This window comes from Phaenicophaeus curvirostris, chromosome 14 (genome assembly GCF_032191515.1).
Source record: "Phaenicophaeus curvirostris isolate KB17595 chromosome 14, BPBGC_Pcur_1.0, whole genome shotgun sequence".
In the NCBI taxonomy this organism is placed as follows: Eukaryota; Metazoa; Chordata; class Aves; order Cuculiformes; family Cuculidae; genus Phaenicophaeus; species Phaenicophaeus curvirostris.
The window spans coordinates 10,925,024-10,944,919 of record NC_091405.1 but is presented as its reverse complement, the minus strand read 5'-3'; the positions used below and the strand labels follow the sequence as shown (position 1 = coordinate 10,944,919).

General features: G+C 43.7%; 1 protein-coding gene across 2 annotated transcripts in view; it reads left to right on the top strand.

Annotated features, from left to right (window-relative positions):
* The first annotated feature begins 14,087 nt into the window (after positions 1–14,087).
* The window catches only part of CMIP (c-Maf inducing protein), a 129,378-nt gene continuing 123,569 nt past the window's right edge, over positions 14,088–19,896 (top strand). Inside the window, exon 1 of one of the 2 annotated variants that reach the window (XM_069868615.1) lies at positions 14,088–14,477. In XM_069868615.1, the coding sequence (XP_069724716.1) occupies positions 14,196–14,477 (282 nt within the window). In that variant the 5' untranslated portion in view covers positions 14,088–14,195. The remainder of the gene's footprint in view (positions 14,478–19,896) is intronic. The other variant, XM_069868618.1, reaches the window with a different exon arrangement.

The window sequence follows — 19,896 nt, the reverse complement described above, 5'->3', positions numbered from 1 at the left end:
CCTAAGCCCTAAATAACAGGACCTGAATTCATGCCTCATTCATGCCAATTCACAGCCTGGTGGCTTACACTGAGAGTTCTGTGAAGGCTACTTTGGTCTTGTTTTTTCATCCCAGATTTGGTGTAGCTTTCACATTGCTTCATGCAACCATGCCCGCAGAGAAAGGCTGGAGAGCTTGGAGAGCTGAGGAAGGTTTCCTTCTCCAGTTTCTTTTATGGAGGCCGTAACTATCGCAAGGGGTGAGGGAACAGGCAGCAACATCTGCAGTCACTGCTTATGCCAAAGTGTCAGGCCATGGGGAGAAGTAGGAAGCAGCTGTGCCAGCTCCCCAGCCACTGGGGGCCTCTGCTCTCAAGCAGCCAGAAAAGCCACTGGCAATTCTCATCTACTACTCTGCGAACAACTGGGCTGTTTATGCTACTTGTCTGGAATGGATTTACATACCATGCATTCAAACCTTGGTTTGCTCTGTACCAGCCTCCCTGTGCAAGCAATCCCTAAGTAACCATCTTACCCAAAGTGACGTGCCCACTTGAATTTGGATAAGTATGTGCTTTCCCAATGCTTTCCCAGCTGGTTCATTGTTCTGCTGCTAAATATTGCTCTGTTATCCTAGCCATGCCAAGCTGGATTTTTATCTGTGGATTCAGCAAGGCAAGCTGTGGAATGCAAATTATTCCAGTCTATTTGCAGGTCTGTGCTAAGGAAAAGATCACTGGAGCTTGATCCTTCTGTTCCCCAATGACTCATTGTTGTTATGTAGGTTGTATTGCCCCACTACTTTGGGATATGAAACACTAGGGGTTTGCAGGTCATTCTTCTTTTGTAAAAGAACATAGGGTCACAAACCCACATTCCAGTGGTGATCACAGCTACTCTTGTATGCAAAGCTTCCTTCCAAAATCTCACCCAAAATCTGTCTCTAGGCAAAGGTGGTGTCGCCTCAAGCACTTCACGGTGCTCAAGTGCTTAGAGAAGGAACTCTGACTGCAGACACCAACTGTTAGCATAGCAAAGTCTAAATGCAAGGCAGGCAGCTTTCTGTCTCAGGTGGGCAGTGTAATCCTTTGCTTTCACATCATAACCCCACCAACAAAGAAGAGGTGGGGGGATCATTTGCTAATTAGAGGTTCATTTGATAAGGTGCACTTAAATGACTGCAAGTCCTTGCAAATTTTAATAACTCCTTAAGTTATGCTCCAGTTGCTCTAGTTAGATGTCCTTTCTGCTCTACTGCTGAACAAAGGAAGCAACTTTATCAGCTGTCTCAGTGAGAGAGATTTTGTGGCTTCCTTCTGCAGAACAAGGCAAAGAATAGGTTAAAAAGTCTTGCCTCATGCAGTTGCTTCTTCTCAAACAGCCAGCTATCTCTCTGCAGTCAGGATGGGTGGATTAGCTGCTGTGCCAGGAAAGAATGATGATCCTTCTGCAGCACCCATTCGCCCCGTGGGAAGGGATGACCCAGAAGGGAGCTGGGAAGAGGGTAGGAAACCTTGGTGAAAGGAGGCGCCGATGTCTTATGAGCAAATTAGTGTGTTTGATCACTGGATGGATCTGGCATCCTCACAAAGCTCAGCCCTGCATGTAAAGTCTTACAGATTAAACAAATGTCTGGATCCAGGGATCTGAAACCTTACGGCTGCCTCATCCTTGCTTAGCGCAAAGGTTTTGGGGCTGTTCTGGAGATCCAAACCAGGAGGTTTAGGTGATTTCAGCAGAACGTAGCCCAGCATTTGACTTTAGGTACCTTTTCTTGCTGTCATAACTAGTTTTAAAAAAAAAATGTTGGTAATGAACAGCAAAATGTTGCTCACTTTAGCAAATGCAAAACCCATCTTGAATACGTGCTCTCTCTTTTCTCTGTTTGTTGTTCTCTGTGTGACAGTGGTTTCTGACTGACTTCCAGCAAGGCAATACTCAACCTGACTAGTATTTGTCACCTCATATGCGCTAAATATAATACGGATTTTATTTACTTCATAGTATTTCTCTAACAAGTTCTCTGATGTGAATTCTTCCTGGAAAAAAGAATTCCCCACATTGCTGTCCTTACGCAAAATAAATAAAATCTTTGTCTTCTTGCCACATTTAGATCTATATATAACCCTGGTACACAGAGGAGATATCAGCTTGGGAATTGGCACGCTGAGGGTAAATAAATGAATTTACAGTAAAGCCTGGTTATTGTTTGTAAAGACCTATTGAAAGCAGAAGACTGTTCTTAATTTTCTCTCGTAATCTCATTTCAAGATGTTTAGCTTCTAAAGGTTTGTCAGAACGTGAGGCCTGGACTTTTATCTTCACTCTCCAGTTGAGAACCTGGAGGACGCTCTGGTTTTTCACTTCTGACCATGGTCAGGAGGAGAGGCCGTGGCCAATATGGGATGGAATCCCGTGGGCCACCGCGGTGTCCAGAAGTGAAAAGAGCTGTTAATCCTGCCTTGTTTGCTTTGTACGCCACACCCCTGCTTATTGCCCACGATCTAAATTACAGAGGCAGCTAAACTTGCTTCCTGTTAAAAACAATAGCCCTGGCTGACACATGGGCTTGAAACGCACGGAGCGGAGTGAAGCGCGGGCTGGGACAGCTGAGTGGGTTTTATGGGCAGATGGGCCCCATGGCCAGGGTGCCAGTGCTTCTGGCCCCGCTGGTGGTCCCTGCGGTGGGCTCGCTGCCTGTGCCCTCTCCAGCAGGGCTGGAGAAACACGCAGGGGCTGCTGGTAGCGTGCGGAGGGAAGAAATTACTTTACGGAGGATGTTAATGGAAACGTACCAGAGAACATGGGGAAATCTTCCTGAAAAGAACAAGCATGAACAGGCTCACCAAAGTTTCATGAATTTAGTGGGAATTTCTATAAGGAAGCTAGTTTCTAAGTGTCCGGTTGTCTCAAAATCTGAGTCATGCTTTTCTCTGGAAGAAGGAGGATATTGTTTTGTTGCAGAAAATATTTGCATTAAGTAGTCTTCATTTGAAGGATTTTACACGGGGATATAAGACCTAATTTCCTCAGTTTCTTTTACCTCTTCCAGGAAATGCCTGCAGCAGTCAGAGCTGATGTTGTTTGAGTCTAATAGCACTGTTGGGAAGAGTTGTGCTGCGTAGGAGTCCCTCTGCAAACAGAGGCTTTGTAGAAAATGTCCCAGGTATTTCTCAGGAACTATACTGGGTTGCAGCCAAAATGTCATGGAGGACGTAGGCAACAGACCCAGCACTTCCATGTACAAACATTTGTGTTCACTGTGTCTGACTAACAAAGGCCAACACAAGGTGTTGAGAGCAGATTTGCTGTCCAATGAATACCTGGCCACCAATGGCAAAAATTTCTGATTCTGATATATGAAGAAATATTCAGTGACTGTGTCTGTGGTCTTAGGATGTGTACCGGCTTCCAAAATAGGAATTACCTTTCTTTTGTTTGAAATGGAGAATGTCGCTTGCTTACAGGGCCACTACTGCTTCCCCGTGTTTACCCTGGTGAGGTGCCACTGGCTCCAGTTGTTTACGCTACAGCTGACCTGGCCGAACGGTGCAGTGAAGGGGTGGTGAGTCAGGCCCACAATTGTTCAAGTGCAGGAAAACAAGTGGTGTGTGCAAAGCAATCTGGGCACTGGAGCTGGAAAATCTGTCTGAATCCTTTTGCTGTTGGTTTGAGGAGACCTGTGTTATGAAATTGTTCCTGGGCCATTATTAAGAATTATTTTTCAAGGGATGCTGGTGTGTTGGGAAACTTTACACTTATTTCAATTTTACTGTTCTTTTGTTCTGCATTCTGACGCAAAATAATATGTTTACCTGTGAGCCGGAATTACAGCTGGAACTGGGTAATGGGTTCAAAGTTAATCCGGTATCCCAGAGATCTACCCCAGTGATGGTTTTTAGAAATAATTTTCCCTATCTCTACCTACAATTTCTCTGCTTACAGTCTCTGACAGAATCCTGGGCATACCTTTGCAAGGTTCTCTCTCCCTGTTTTCATCCTTGCTCTGGGATTAGATGACATCTGGCTCCATTGCTTTGTCAGCCTTTAGATAATTTACTTTGTCCGTCTCTCTTCCAGCATGATCTATACAATCTTCCCCTGAGACATTGTAATGTCTGGAATGAACTCCCCCATCTTCTCTGGTGAACACTGAGGCAGATGATTAACTGTAGTCAAATCTACCCCTTTTTCTCTGTAAATTATCCCTTACTGTCTCCTCCTTCCTTTCCTTGGTTTTAACTAACAACCTCATGAAATGTCTGACTGCTTGGTTTTTCTAGGAAAAAATTTTAAACAAAACCACATTCAGACACACAGACATACACACACAAAACGCGAACAATGAGCACTCACAGACAACCGACAGCATGCTCACAGAGGCATGCTTATATAGAGATACAATGACGTAAATCAACACCCAGAAGCATTTATTAAATTACCCAGATATATACACAGAGGGACAGGCAGATGGGTTAGGGCTGCATTTTTACTGGTGGATAAATGAAAACATCACTTTAGTGCCCACAGGAGAATATTTTGGAAAAGTGGTGGCAGTAACCACACCAGATATTAAAGGTGATAATGTCTCTTTATTCACCCTTTCAGACTAATTGGCTTATCCTAGGAAATGGTAACTGCTGCTGCATAGCAAGCATGAATCCATGCACTTTCATCATCAACATCAGTGTGAAAACAGCACAGCAGTCTTTCCTGAAATCATTCCCTGTTCCTAGGCAAAGAATGATTCCTGGAACTTGCATCGCTAAACTCCCTCTTTTGATTGCTCTGGGCAGCCCTGTCTTCCTTTTTTAATTTCTAAAAGCTATGAAAGCAAACTGAATTCCCTGCATACAATCATGGGAAGAATTATTCCCAGCTACACAACTCCTAATGTATTAAATAGACATTTTCCTGAATGCCCACTGTCCACGGAGTGCGGGGCATTAGGAAACACTGTAGTTCATTAGCAGCTGGTAGTTGGCTACTCCCACACCCACTTAAGGAGGCATTTTAACCACAGATATAAGTTAACTGAAACAGCTGCATGAAGTAAACCAGATGAAGGTCTTTCTTTCCTGGCCCGTATGCAGGTTTTCTCATTAAAAATTGCTGCTAAACTAACTGTAACCTCCTAAGATGTCCTTGAACCATGGGATTCACTGGTGTCTCCAATATGGTTATACTGAGTTATATGGTATAAGTGTATATAAGCATGTTAAACCAGCCTCATGATCCCTACTTGCACCTTTCTACCCAGTGCCCCAGTCTGGCTAACTTCACCCAACATTTTTTTTATTTCTTGTTTAACTGTTCAAATTTAGATAGTGCTTAGAACTGTAATGATCTTCTTTGCTCTTGATTACAGGACCAACAAGAGGCCAAACCCCAGCTGTCTGTACTTACAAGTGAGGCTTGATGCAGACAGAATACCTTTATTCTGCTGGTGTCGATAATGATAACCCAGCCCAACTCCACTCTGCCCCCCTCACATCCACGCACTGGGGCAGCTCCTCCCATCACCTGTGTGGATGTGGTAAACAAATGTAAATTGATATCCACAGTGGTGCAATTTGCTGATGGAGTTAACCATTTCACAAGTTGTTCTTAACTAACCGCTGTACCATCCCTAACACTCCCAGGGTCTTACTAACAGCTTCAGGAGCTGGTGCCAGATAGGTGGCTGTTCCTACAATGTCCTGTTCTGCGTTTGTATCTTAAAGCTTTCCATAGCGTCAAAGAAAAGCTCAATCAAGATCTGCTCTTTCTAGTTCTTTTAGATATTATGGGAAAATAGACTTTGATACTGAAAGCCAATTCTATATATTGAAGAAAATTCCTCCATTTTGCAATACTGTGATAGCTCAGAAACTCTGATTTCTGTGGTCAGTTATGGCCTTGGGCACTATCAAAGCTATATGCATGATTTTTTTCTTTTCCCTCCCCTCCCCCCCCCCCCAGTTATGAAGTGTGGTGCGTTTCTTCCAGGTATATGGTACAATCCATCCATGTGGGTGAAATCTACCATCACTGACCAACTGTTCTTTTCAGAGAGTTCTCTTGAATTTATTGTCATCATCTTGCTCTGTTGCGTGTCAGCTGGGGACTGCCCATGAGATGCCACCATTCTCTTCTTTTCTGTTTCCCTTTGGATTGTAAAGCCTCCAAGGATACTATACTTTCAAGAAATCAGCTATGCTTAGCTCATGGACAGGTAAAAATTACAAGGTATGTAATTATCAAAGTACATCCAAACACCTGATTTCCTGAGTTGTATTTGAGTATATATAAATGGTGAAAGATAACTATGTTAAATTGACGCTTCTCTCTGTCCTTTATATTTGTTTCTTAGGCTTAGGTGAGGACTTAGAAGGTTGGGAGTTGCTACTTTGCTTTATAGCTGCTCATATTAAGGTAATGCGAGGAAGGGACGGAGGACAAGTTGGAGAGTTTTAGCTGCCTTTTGTGTAATATTGTTTTGAAATGATTGCAACATGGTAGTTTAATAATTAAAACAATAATTAAGGAATTTTTTGTCTTCTCTTTTTTCCTCTATGACACCTCTTCAATAGAAAATCTGTGGATACTAATCCTGCTAATACTTGATGCTCTTTCCCATTCTGCTTTTTTTCTCCCCTGGTTTTTCAAAAAATAACCCAAGTCTTTCAGCACTTCATCCACTTCTGATTTCACTTCCCCAGTGTGTTGATTCAGTGGCTGAAGATATACTTCCCTAATCAGTGGACTACCTTTTTCTTTCTTAGTTTGCCTTCCTCTGCTTTGGGGAAACTTCACCTTACTGTGATGAGCTCACAGCTCTGTATCACATCCCGCTTCCCTTTGACTTTTAATACTTACTTGTGTTACAGTGATGTTTGATAAATGTTAGAGCTAATAGAGTATTTCAGACTAACGAGCAGTTGCAACTTAGAATGGGTGGTAGGATGTAGCCTACTGATGAAATAGGAAATATTAGCTGGGGGTGGGAACAATAGTGCAGAAACGGAAATGGTGACTTTTCACCACGTCCTGCCAAATGACAGTTTTTTACATACATCTTGATGGCAGTAAGCCCTAAAAGAAAAATAGAGGGAAACCTGATGAAATCTGTTGGAAGTAGTTCTTTTTCCAGGGCTTTTTTCCATTCCTAGGTGTGTGGGTGGCCCTGGAAGAAGGTACAGGCTCGTAGGGAAAAAGTTTACCACTTAGTGCTGCTCTGTGACTTAGAAGGCTGAATGTAGGGGAAGGATAACCGATACCTTAGCTGCACTATCTGATGCAGCAAAGCAGAAAAGACATTTCAGGCTCTTCCCCCTTTTCTTTGTATCTTCTGCTTATTTCCTTCCTATCTACTCATTTGTTTATTTTAGTTGCTTCTTTGTTTCTGTTTGTCCAACTCAGATTTAGACCTGAGATTATAGATTTGAGACTTCCTCTTTCCACTTAAATAAATTCCTTCACCACAGCAAATCTGTTAATGCTGCTTCTGTTCAGACATATTTTACCTTCTTTGTCTGGTGCACTATCCTACTAATGTCAGATCAGGTAAAAGTTAGACTGGTGTGCTGTTCAGATCAGCAGATGGCAGACTCCTTCTAGCAATTGATGCCACCAGCTTCATCCTTCTTCCCCCTCTACACCCGAACATCTGATGATGACAGGCAGAAAGAATTGTTTTCTGCATCATGCACTCAAAATTTTGCATTATGTCAGTGAGGAGTCAAAGATATATTTTTTACCAGAGACTGTTAGCCTGTTAGTGCATCACCTGGGAAAACAAGAGCACCGGGAGTGAGTAAACCTGAAAACAGTAGAAATCTGAATGTCAGAGAGTTACAAGTTCACATCAGAGTCTGACTTCCTTCTTGCTGCTCCACCTGTGAGGTGCCCTCCAAAATTAGCCACTCAGAAGTGGTGGGCAATGAGAAATTCAGGGAAAAGAAAGAGATGCTTGAAATGCAAGCTTTATTTCATGGATCTGTGATCAATGGCATCCCCAATCAAGCCCTTCCTTCCCTTAGGGGCAACTACAGAACTGGAAGGAGTTTCTTTAATCTTTATCTAGTTAGGCTTTAAAAGACCATCACTCCTTTTGGGAAACAGTTCTGTTTCCCCAAAGTTTTATGACTTGCTGAATCCTTTTAACACCACTATGCTGATTAATTTAAACAAACTTCAAATGCAGGCCTTTTAGCATTACTGATACAGCATCTCTTTTATGTTTTGTGTGTTTGCTTGAATGTGTTGTATTCCCCAGTTTCACTAAAGAATGGTTTAAAAGTATTTTTTAACAATAAAGCATTGTTATGAAAATGAGCTGACTAGTGAGCGTGATAGCAGGAATTTGCTCTGAGTCAACACTGGCAATTTGCAGGCATTGACTAATGAATTCCATAATCCACTAGCACCTCTATGAGTAAGGGAAGAAAGCTCCATTATCTCTAATATCGAGGTTTCAAACATGAGAGGGACAGCTGCTGTGTAAGAGTCTAAACGGAGACTGAATACAAGTTGGGAATTCCTGGTGCTTGCTTCTCTGCTTGGAAAAACTGTATCTCAACCCTGTGCAGACAGCTCTCAGGGGTATGTTAGGAAAGGAGGGTTTTTTTAGAGAAAGCATGAATGTAGTAAAACTTTACAGCCTCTAACAGAAACTTTCAGTGAGAGATAGTAAAAGGAGATTTTTTTTATTATAATTTCTCTCTTTGACTGGGAAAAGAGTTTGCCAAAACATCTATTAATACCGTAACATTCTGTAAAATAAATTAGGAGTAACTAAAAGGTGGAGTAAGGGCTTATTTTATTCCTTTTTCTTGTTTTCCCTTTGAAACTGTACTACAAATTCAGCAAAGCCCCTTTGGGGACTGTGCTTCCCCGCCTCCCCAGGTAAGCACATACCCTGTTAAGCACATACCCTGTTGAGGCACCTCAGTGTTTACATCTGGCCCTCAGAATCATGGAATCTCTCAAGTTGGAAGGGACCCATAAGGATCATCCAGTCTATGTTCCTCACAGTGCTGCCTAAGCCAGCTCCTCATTTACTCCCCGCCCCCAGCTTGCCACAGAAAGCCATTGCACAGATTTACTCTCAAGCAAGGTGCCTTTAGGCAATATTTTTTTCCTGCATAGTTTTGGCATCTCCAGTGTTTTCTCATGGGTTTTCCAAGCCCCCCACTGCTATGCAACCTGTGTTATTGGCACTGAGCACTACTTGCAAACTGCAGTCTTCTTTGGCTTCAGAAGATCATATTGGTTTTGTTTTAACACATGGTTACCGAGCTTAAGAAGCTATGTCACAACAGTGCTTCTGTTTTGGCACCCAGGAATGACCTCTGCAGATCACTTGATGGAGTTGAGCATAGACAGGCAAGAGACCAAATGCTGGAAATATATGACAAGCGTTTGTTCTTAAGATTGGAGTCCCACCTGGAATTTGCAAATGATTGTGTTTATGGGCCTTCCTGGTTTTATGGGCACGTAACTGAGCAGATAAATATTTTGAATAATACAGATCACAACCAAATTACTTTTGAAGAACAGAAAAAGTCTGAATTTGTCCCTCTGTTGCCTACCCAGAATTCTGTCTGTCTTAAAATGCATAGTGGGTATATCCTAGTTTTCCAGGCTACTGTGCTTTTTAGGAAGTGATGCTTCTGTTTACAAAGCCAGTGAATAATATAATAATAGGTACAAAGAAGTACAAATGAAAGGGCAGAGCTCAGGAGCAAGGCACAGGACTGGCAGGTGGATCCAAATTGTCCTTCTGCTACTGACCTCTCATCCTTACCTCTGCCTGCTTCTCTGCCGGCTCCATTCTTGTTTTGGCACTGATGTTTCTGCAGAGTAGGATAAGTCTCTCTAACTTTCTCTTTTCCCCTTCACATTTGATCTGTACCTACTTTAAAAAGCTTCTACTTGGTAGTAATATCAAAGATAATAAATACTCAAATTGTATTTCCAAAGCCTGCGTTTCCATTCTAGCAGAGAAATTAAGTATTTCATAGAAGACCTTGCGCATTCTTGAATTATTCAAAACTGGTAGCATACCCATAAGCACCTTGTGAGTAGCTAGAGGTACTTTTTCACTGATGTTCTATTTATTATGAATTATTTGCTTGGTGTTTATTATATGAATTAATGATTTGTGTCTCACTTTTCTGATAAAATCCTAGTTGGATTTGCTCATAAAAATTAGATTATGGGGAGAAACCCAAAATATACAGCAATCCTCGAATGCTACCTTGAAATACTGCCAAGCATGTATACCTGAGATGTCAGCTGGTCTACATGGAGCCAGAAGAATAAGTCTGGAAAAACACAAAGCTGGGAATGCAATTCATCCAAACTCTGCTCGGTATAATTTAGAAGGGACATGAGAAGGGGTGTTAGTTTTTTACATACACAGCCTTGGGTCACATACCAGCCATTTACTGCAGGCTGGATGGATAATGTGTGTTTCAGCAAGCTGCGCAGCAAGCAGCGTGTTTCAATTTCACTTGTCTAGACAGGGTTTTGGGTTGTCCCGTTCTGGCAGGCAATGTGAGATTTCATACCTTGATCTTATCATTCTGTGCTGAATTTACTTCAGAGAGAACACCTGCAGCCTGAGAGCGTCGATTCAGTGGGAGCTGCAAATGCGGCGCTTGCCTGATGAATTGTGCTTGTGCAATATCTCAATGGATTGCAACGGTTTTGAACAGTGGTTTTCCAGCAGAGGCTTGGATCCTTTCAGGTAACTCGGGAGTTGATTGCTAAAGACCAGCCTTGCATTTTTTTGCTACCTTCTGTGGAACATGAGTGGAAAACATCTGCTCTAATTTGCCAGGAAATTCACTGAAGAACACCATACCCCTTACGTATCATCCTCCCATTGCCGAGCAGCTCTCAGAGACGACAATTACAGTAGATTTAAAGCAGTGGTTTGAGCAGGTGGCTAGTTTGCACAGACTTTCACCAAAATAGTCACACTGGTTGCAGTTCTCGCTGACTGAAGTGTTGATGCAGTGAATGTATGTGAATAGTCTCAGTATTGATACTATTATTGTTTGTACCAGAACAGTGCCTCAGGTCAAACAACAGGTCTCCCTTGTACCAGCCCCCTAGAAACTCCTAAAAACTGACAGTTCCTGTGCTAAAAGGCTTACATATAAAAAGTTTCCTTTTAAAATTTTGTTTGCAAGTCTTCTTTATATGATTACTATTTTTATTGCAGATTCATGCATACTGACAGGTATGAGTAGATATGGATCTGGCTTTATTTCAGTGTAAATGCTTGCATCGCTCATCCCTAGCAGTCTGTGGTACACAAGGCTCTGTGGGAACCGCCTGTAAAGTTTAGTGCATCTTGACCAGTCAGTGTGTTTAATTTCAGGAGGTAAGTAATTACTAAGGCCATGGGATACTGACAATGTGAACCTCTATAAAAGAGATTTTTGTCTAGCTGTTGGTTGTATTATCCATGCCATTAAATTAATATCTTTCTTCTAACCTTAGCCAAATTGCATAACTCAGTGCACCGTTCTATCAACTAGCACACAGGAGAACCCCAGGGACTTCCTAGCTTTTTATAAATAATTTTGATGCTAACATGCAACAAAAGTATCCCTCGAATTTGCTAGTAATTGATAGGTTACAAAAACCTTCTCTCCTGAAAGCGTTTGAACAGCAATTCTCCCATCAAATGCAAGCCTATTTCAACACAACAGCTGTATAATAACACACGTGATGGATACGCTCACAGTAATTGTGGTCCAGCCAGTCATATATTGTCTTTGACAGCAGCCACTACAAAAGGCTTTATGGCAAAGCCTCCCAAACCCTTCCAGTTGCAGCTTGCCTCTCCAACAGATAATCTGTGCGACTCGTGATGCGAACATGTCAGATGAAAGAGCTTTCTGCTGGGCGGGCTCCTGATGCTGCTCGTAACTGCTGGCACCTCACTTGGCATGGTGACCTTTCATTTGAGAACTATTGCACTAGGAGATGCCACCAGAAACGCAGCTGCAGGTTTATGTGCTGTGAAATAACTGGCTTGTCACAGGGCAGATTGTCCCTTTCCCAACCTCCCTCAACTGAGAGGAGTTTAAACTTTTAAACATGAAAGTTTATACTTTCTCCAAATATTTTGCTAGTGTTAAGTAAAACAGCCCTGTAAATTCCTTCTAAGTTCTGGAACTCAGCAATACCCAGATTGGTTTCACAATTTAATGGCAGGTGCACACATTACGTGAAATGTAATTATTTTGTTGGTCCTAAACTGGTTGTTCAAATGAGGAAATTGGAAACGAGATCTGCTTTCTACCATTACTTTTTAAACTGCTGAGAAAAAATAGGTATTTATCATGGTACTGTTTCTCTTGACATGGCATCCTTGCTGCAGGCGGCATTACTGAGCTGTTACGCAGGTCTGAGAAGGGAGTTAATTTTTTTCATTAGGGCTTTTTTGAGGGGGCAAACAATTGTTCAGTGATCAGAGGGCCTCGACACCCTGCTCAGCACCTGCAAGGTGCACACCAACCCCTGCCATTAATGGCTTTAAATTGGAGAAGATTTAGACTGGACACAAGGAGGAATTCCTTCACCATGAGAGCAGTGAGGCCCTGGCCCAGGTTGCCCAGGGAAGCTGTGGCTGCCCCATCCCTGGAGGTGTCCAAGGCCAGGGTGGATGGGGCTTTGAGCAGCCGGATCCAGCGAGAGGTGTCCCTGCCCAGGGCAGGGGGTGGCGCTGGATGGGCTTTATGGTCCCTTCCAACCCAAACGACTCTATGATTCTAGGATTCCCTGCTGATCCCAGTGTGTTCAGTTCTGGGCCCCTCACCACAAGAAGGATGTTGAGGCTCTGGAGCGAGTCCAGAGAAGAGCAACGAAGCTGGTGAGGGGGCTGGAGAGCAGGTCGTAGGAGGAACGGCTGAGAGAGCTGGGGGTGTTTAGCCTGGAGAAGAGGAGGCTGAGGGGAGACCTCATTGCTCTCTCCAACTACCTGAAAGGAGGTTGTGGAGAGGAGGGAGCTGGGCTCTTCTCCCAAGTGACAGGGGACAGGACGAGAGGGAATGGCCTCAAGCTCCACCAGGGGACGTTTAGGCTGGACATTAGGAAAAAATTCTTCACAGAGAGGGTCATTGGGCACTGGCAGAGGCTGCCCAGGGAGGGGGTTGAGTCACCTTCCCTGGAGGGGTTTAAGGGACGGGTGGACGAGGTGCTAAGGGACATGGGTTAGTGTTTGATGGGAATGGTTGGACTCGATGATCAGGTGGGTCTCTTCCAACCTGGTGATTCTATGATTCTACAAAGCCAGAGGAAAAGGAACACGGGTGGTGAAGCTCACAGCCGCCAGGCTTGGGGCTCTCCCTCGCTGTTCTCCGGGGTGGTTGCCCTCGATGCCGGAGCGAAGCCGCTCGAAACCCCAACCTGTAACGCGCCGTCCTCCCTTCCCTTTCCCCTCAGAGCCGCGGCAGAGAAGGGCACCCGCCCGGGGCTGAAGGCGGCGGGGATTCACCGCGCCGACCCCCGCACCGGCGGCGCTGAGGGATCCCCCGAGGGCGGGGGGACCGGCTCGTGTGCCCCCCCACCAGCGACTCGAGGGCGGGAGGAGGCGCGGAGGCGCCCCTCGCCCGCTGCGGCTCCGCGGCCGCTGACGTCAGGGCGGGGTCACGTGACGGCGCGGGGGCCAATCGGGCGGAGCCGCTCCGGCGAGGGGCCGCCGGGCAGCGCTCGCTGCTCTCGCCTCCTCCTCCTCCTCCTCCTCCCGCGGCGGCGCGCGTGGGGACACACACACACACACACACACACACACACACGGCCTCGCACAGACGCGCGCGCGCGCGCGGACCCACGCGCCCCCCTCCTCATGCACGCGCGCCGCCGCCGCGCACGCGCCCCGCGGGGGAGAGGAAGGAGCCGCGGCCGGACGCCCCGCAGCCCGCGGAGCCCCCGCGCTCCGCCCGCCGCCGCCGGCATGGACGCGGCGCTCTGAGAGCCGCGGGGCTCCCGTAAGGATTTCCCTCTCCCTCCGCGCTCAGCCCCTTCCTCCATCCTCCTTTAGTTTTGTGTTGCCTTATTTTATTTTATTTTTCCTCCCCCAGCTTTTTTTTTTTTAACCTCCGCGCGGGGGTTGGATTTTTTTTTTTTTTTATTATTTTATTTTTTTTTTTCTCTTAATTATTCTGTGCGTGGCTCGGTCCCCCCGCCCGGCGCCGCCCCCCAGGCGCGGGGCTGCCATGGAGCGCGGGGGCGGCGAGCGCCGGCAGCCCGAGGAGAGCCGGGCGCTGCTGGGCGAGATGTCCGCTCCCGACGGGAATAAAATGGGGGCCGCGCCGTGCCGGAGAGCCCTGCTGCACTGCAACGGCATGAGGTACAAGCTGCTGCAGGAGGGGGACATCCAGGTGTGTGTCATCCGGCACCCCCGGACGTTTCTCAGCAAGATCCTCACCTCCAAGTTCCTGCGGCGGTGGGAGCCGCACCACTTGACGCTGGCGGACAACAGCGTCGCCTCGGCCACGGTGAGAGCGTGGGGGGTGTCTGTGAGCGGGGTGTCTGCGCCTCTGTATGTACGTGTGTCTGTCTCTACGCGTGTGTCTGTGTGTGTCTCTATGTGTGGATGTCGCTGTGTGCGTCTGTGTGTGTGTCCCTGTGTGTGTCTGTGTGTGTGTCCCTGTGTGTGTGTCCCTGTGCCTGTCTGTGTCTCCCTGTGTGTGTCTCCTTGTATATATGTCTGTGTGTCTCCCTGTGTGTGTTTCCCTGTGCCTGTCTGTGTGTCTCTCTATATGTCTGTGTGTCTCCCTGTGTGTGTGTGTGTCTGTCTCCCTGTGTCTCCCTGCCTGTGCCTGTGTCTGTGTCTCCCTGTGCCTGTCTATGTATCTCTCTGTATATGTGTGTGTCTCCCTGTATATGTCTGTGTATCTGTCTCTCTGTGCCTGTCTGTGTGTCTGTGCGAGGGCTTCTCTGCCCTCGTGCATCCCCGAATGCCTTGCTTGGGCTTATTCTTCCCGTCTTTGTAACCCTCGAGGTATCCCGGTGGTTTATTTTCCAAGCGAGTCCAGTTTTCCTCCAATATTATTGTTAGTATTGCTTGTTTGGGGGTTTTTTTTTGCCATTTTATTTGTATTCGCCCCCGTCTCCTCAACCCGACGGTGACTCGGAGTCGCTGCCCCTGCGATCTGCTGGCACGGGAGGCGAGGGAGGTGGAAGATGCTTTTAATTCAGGAGCGAAGGCTCCGGGCTGCACAGTTCCTCTCGGCTTTGTTTCAGGCCTGGGTTTGGGGATCTGATTTGGTGGCCACATACCCTGCCCAGGCGCGGGCAGTGCGGTTGTAAAACAAGGAGATTTCTTCAGGGTTTTCTTCCTGATGGAAAATGATGCAAGAGAAAAATGCGAGGTGGTGATGTCGAGAGTACAAAAGATGTGTTATAAAGGGATGCGGTCTTTAAATATACGATTAATAAGTCTAAATACACATAGAACTTAAAATTTTATGGCCAGTATTATTTGAACATTCGTACTGTTTGTGATGTGACTACACCCGGATTTTGTCTAATAGCGATTAACACAGCTCGCTAAACGTGCTTTACACTGATTTTTAATCATTCAGAGCTTCGATCATGCCTTATTGTGATTTATATATAAATGCTTCATTTTTCTCAATGGCTTCGTTCTGGCCTTCCTATAGGACACTGGAGACAGGAGAGAGTGGATTGGCTTTTGTGTAGATTTCTATTAATGATGTCTTTAAATGGGATTCATCCAGTCTGTGCGGTGCTTGGAGGTTGGATTTTTTCACACTTTGGTGCGCAGACACCGTGTGTTTGAGTGCCTCTCCTGCATTGTGCTCTGCTGTGGAGTATTCAGAGCAGGTTTTCAGCGGGAGCTGCTTTAACCTTCAGACGCGCCAGCTGCCTGTTCTCGCGGAGCTTTTTTTTTTTTGTGCCACAGTGACATCTCTGCTTAACATTTCCACCGGGCTGTCGAGGATGTTTCCAAGGGAATATTATTTTTTCTTTGATAGAGCTGCTGTGTCGAGGGAGAAGGAAAACTCAGTCGAGCGTGGCTGGAGGAAATCCCCAAAAGACAGGAGCACTGGGAGTTCTTGCAGTTCTTCATTTTAGTAAGATAGCATCAGCCTCGAGGGGAAGCTGAATATCAGTGGAGATGAAGCATTTTCGTGACAGTATCCGTAGCTGATTATTTCTGAGCAAAGGAGAAGGACACTGGTAGGGAGAGGCATGGTCATGATTCAGACGTTTCTCCCTGCACTGTGGCGATACAGGGCATGAAGTTGTATTTGTTCAGGGGATGTCAAACTCTGCTTGCTGGCAAAGCTGTTGCCCAAGACACCATCTCTGAGAAAATTTAGTCTAAAGTCCTGTGGGGTTGTGCTTTAATTAACGTTGAGACGTTCTCGTTCCTAATTATTTTATGTATATAAATAGCAAGAAGATACTACAACATGGTATGTGCCATTGCAGGCTCCATTTTGTTAACCAGTGCTCTTCATGCTTGGTCTTGCGCCTTATCATTTTTTTCCAGCGCTAACTCACCAAGTAAATAGTGTTGCTCATAGAAATATCTGTGCTTTATTATTTCAAGTCGCGTCTTTGGTTTACAGGGAGTAATTAGGGCTCTAGCATAAGATTTGTGTTCACTTGTTGCCTGAATGTACATTTAGCAGGTATTTTTCAGACGGTGGTTCTGTGATATCTGGATTTTACTCTTTGATTTGAGCTGAAAAGATGTGATTTATGCAAAAAATGTGGTAGCTTAACCTCTGCCCCCTATGGCAGTGGGGTGCAGGCACAATGCCAAAACCTCCCGAAACTATAGGTAGATATTTAAATGCAACTAATTCAGTTTTCGAGAGGTGTAGAAAAATATCCACATTGAAAGTGGGCATTGGGAACACTCAACAGCTTTGATAACAAGGTCATTTTTACACATATGGTTTTCCACAGGCAGGGTGCTTTATGAACAGCCACTAATTAATCTTCACATCATCTCTTTGCAAATCCTCTGACATGACGAGTTCTACTGCATTCTATATAACATGAATAAAATTGAGCAGGAAAATAACATCACTTTGTTCTGCGTTTGAAAGCAAAAGTTGTAATGACAGCTAATTCCAGATCTGGTCAATTACATCCTTGAGTAAAGATGATAACTTATTTGTTGATTCTAGGCACTTTCTATCCTTTTTATTGACACTCGGACCTACATTTGAATTACAGTGTTCTCAAAATGAGCTCTTATCTGTCAATGCCTGGGCTGAAATACAGGAGTCAGCATTGGTTTGTGTATGGATTATTAATCTGCATTTTTTTCCATAGGTAGACACTGTATGAACCTACATATAAAGCTGAATAATGAGACCCTACTTACAGTTTTTTTGCAAGAGCTGACTACTTGCATTGTTTAATTAGGCAGTTACATGTTTTGTGCTGACGAGATAGCTTTCTGTAGCAGAATCACTATGCAAGAATGTAATGGAACAAGTGTTAGGTCATCTTATTTTCACAAAATTTAGGGAGAAAAAGAAAAATGTTCTCTAAAAAGTGCTTTTTCTGACGTTATCACAAGTGGCTGTTTCAATTACCAATCATGTTCATAGTAATAATCGTATTCTGAATTGGTATGTGTGCTTGGCTCACAAATGGAAAAGGTATCAGCTTGTGGAGAGGAGGGGCCAGTAGGTCTCTGCAGGTGCTGGGACTTTATCTGATTTACATGCTGTTTCCATTGTTTGCTTCATGTTTCTCATTTCTCAAAGAATGAGTTAAACATAGTACAGTTTCACTGTTAGTTTCACTCGCATCATATCCAGGCTTTCAGGCTTTCATTCTGGTTAAGGATTTTTGGGTGAAAGTAAATATAGATCTATAACTTCCTTTTTTTTTTTTTTTTTTTTTTTGAATGTAAATGCTAAAGTACCAGTAGGAAATTTTGATACTTACAAACTTTGTTTGGGAAACAAACAGCTTGCCTGGGGATGAATCTGACTTTTTCCCTCATGGGAGGAATAATGTTTATTTTATAAACACCTAGCAAACTCAAATGTATCGCCCTTTCTAATTCTTTTCCTAGGGAGATCTGTCCTTGCACAGTTTAAAGGGCAGTGATAATAAAAAACAAAGACAACAATAAAATAAAATTTTATATTCCTTGTGTTTTTTTGTTTTTTTTTTTTTGAGGAGGGTTGAAGAGTATACCTATGGCTATCTTCAGCAGAAATGTTAAAATTTAATTTTCAGTAGTTTATAGGTAGCCATGATAACTGAACTTGCATGCCTTTAATATCCTTCTGCCTCGTTCCTTTTATATCTCTGCCCTGCTTTTCTCTTTCTTGCACTATTAGGGAATAGATGTTTAGGACAATGAGTCTTAAAGAACTGGGTTGCAAGAAAGACTTGTGATGCATATGTATGTGCAGCAGACAAGGAAAGAATAAATAAGCAATTCATTTTCGCTAACTAGGGATGACCTCTAATTTCCATCTGGGAAGATAAGGCATTATTGAAACCATGAAGTTACTCATTAATATCCCCCAAGGAGGTGGAAACTTTGGCTTTTCATGCCCATTTCACATTTCTTGGTTTCACCTTGGCAGGTAAGTTGAGCGTAATGTAGTGTTATATTCAAAGCTGGTGACAATCCTGAAAAGCTTTGAGTGTCTTTTAAACTTTTTTCTGTACAAGAGTGATGCATGAAGACAATAGTTTATTGACCAGCCGGCTAATCAGAAATACATTTGCAACAAGAACGTAAGTGGATTAGGGAATTGCATTTATATTTTCTTCTAGAGATAGAAGCATGCCCAATTAATATTAAATGAGGCAGGGCCTGATGATCTGCTTCAAATAGAAGTGGAGTAGAAAATTGTCTCCTGATTGTTTTTTGAAATTCAACAATTCTGCTCCTGGGTATGTTTCAGCATGCTATTACATGTCTTTCCTTCCTTCTTTTGGTAAAGATAGAACAAAAATTTGTATGAAGCCAGAGTCATTGTTTGCTTTAGCACAGGTTCCCATTAGTTAGAAAAACATGCTTTTAAAAATTAGATTTCCCTTGAAAAACAATAAGCTCAAGTTGTAAGTATTATGTAGAGCCTAGAAGTTTGAAAACAATCTTACAAGAAGAATTTCTGTAAAGCTTTCCTGGAAAATGAATATTATAGCACTAGTCAGGTTACAAAGTGAATTACGAATTATTATAGATTAGCTGTAATAATAATACAAAGAAAAGTAAACAATCTGTTCGCTAAAACAAGTGCTGTCCTTAAGTCCAGTGGCTCTATGAATGGGACATAAAACTAGCTTGATGGGCCTGCCATCATTAAGCGTATAAACAAATAACACATAAATAACAAAACAATTTAAGAGATTTTTTTAAATTGTAGCAACAACAAAATGCTAAATTACTATTTAAATTAAATAATTCTCATTGTTTACTGTTGCAAATGATTGTTTTCATTTGACAAGAAGCAGTACCTGTGGGTTTTGAGTGTGTGTGTTTTTGCATATTCTAGGTTACCCTGTTGCTCTCTGTCAGATATTTTCTTCAGGAACGTCAGAAAAAGCATTGAATCTCATTATTTGCACACAACCTCAGATAATTTAGAATTCTCTGCAAATTGAGAACAAATTGCTCCATGTTATCTATTTTGGTGAAATTGAGATTCTGTTTCAGAAGTGAAGGAAAGCATGTGCCTGCATTAATGAGATCCAAATTCTTCCAAAGACTCGGTGATTTAATGGAGTATTACTCTGTTGTTGCAAACTTATTTTATTGCTCTATTAGTTTGTAGCTCGGCGTAAGAAAAAGCTAAAATGATATTTCTGTAAAGCTGTTTAATGCATATCAAACATACCTTTGAATATATAGTTCCTACAGTGGTTAAAACCCATATTTATAAGTCTGTAATGTTAAGGTAT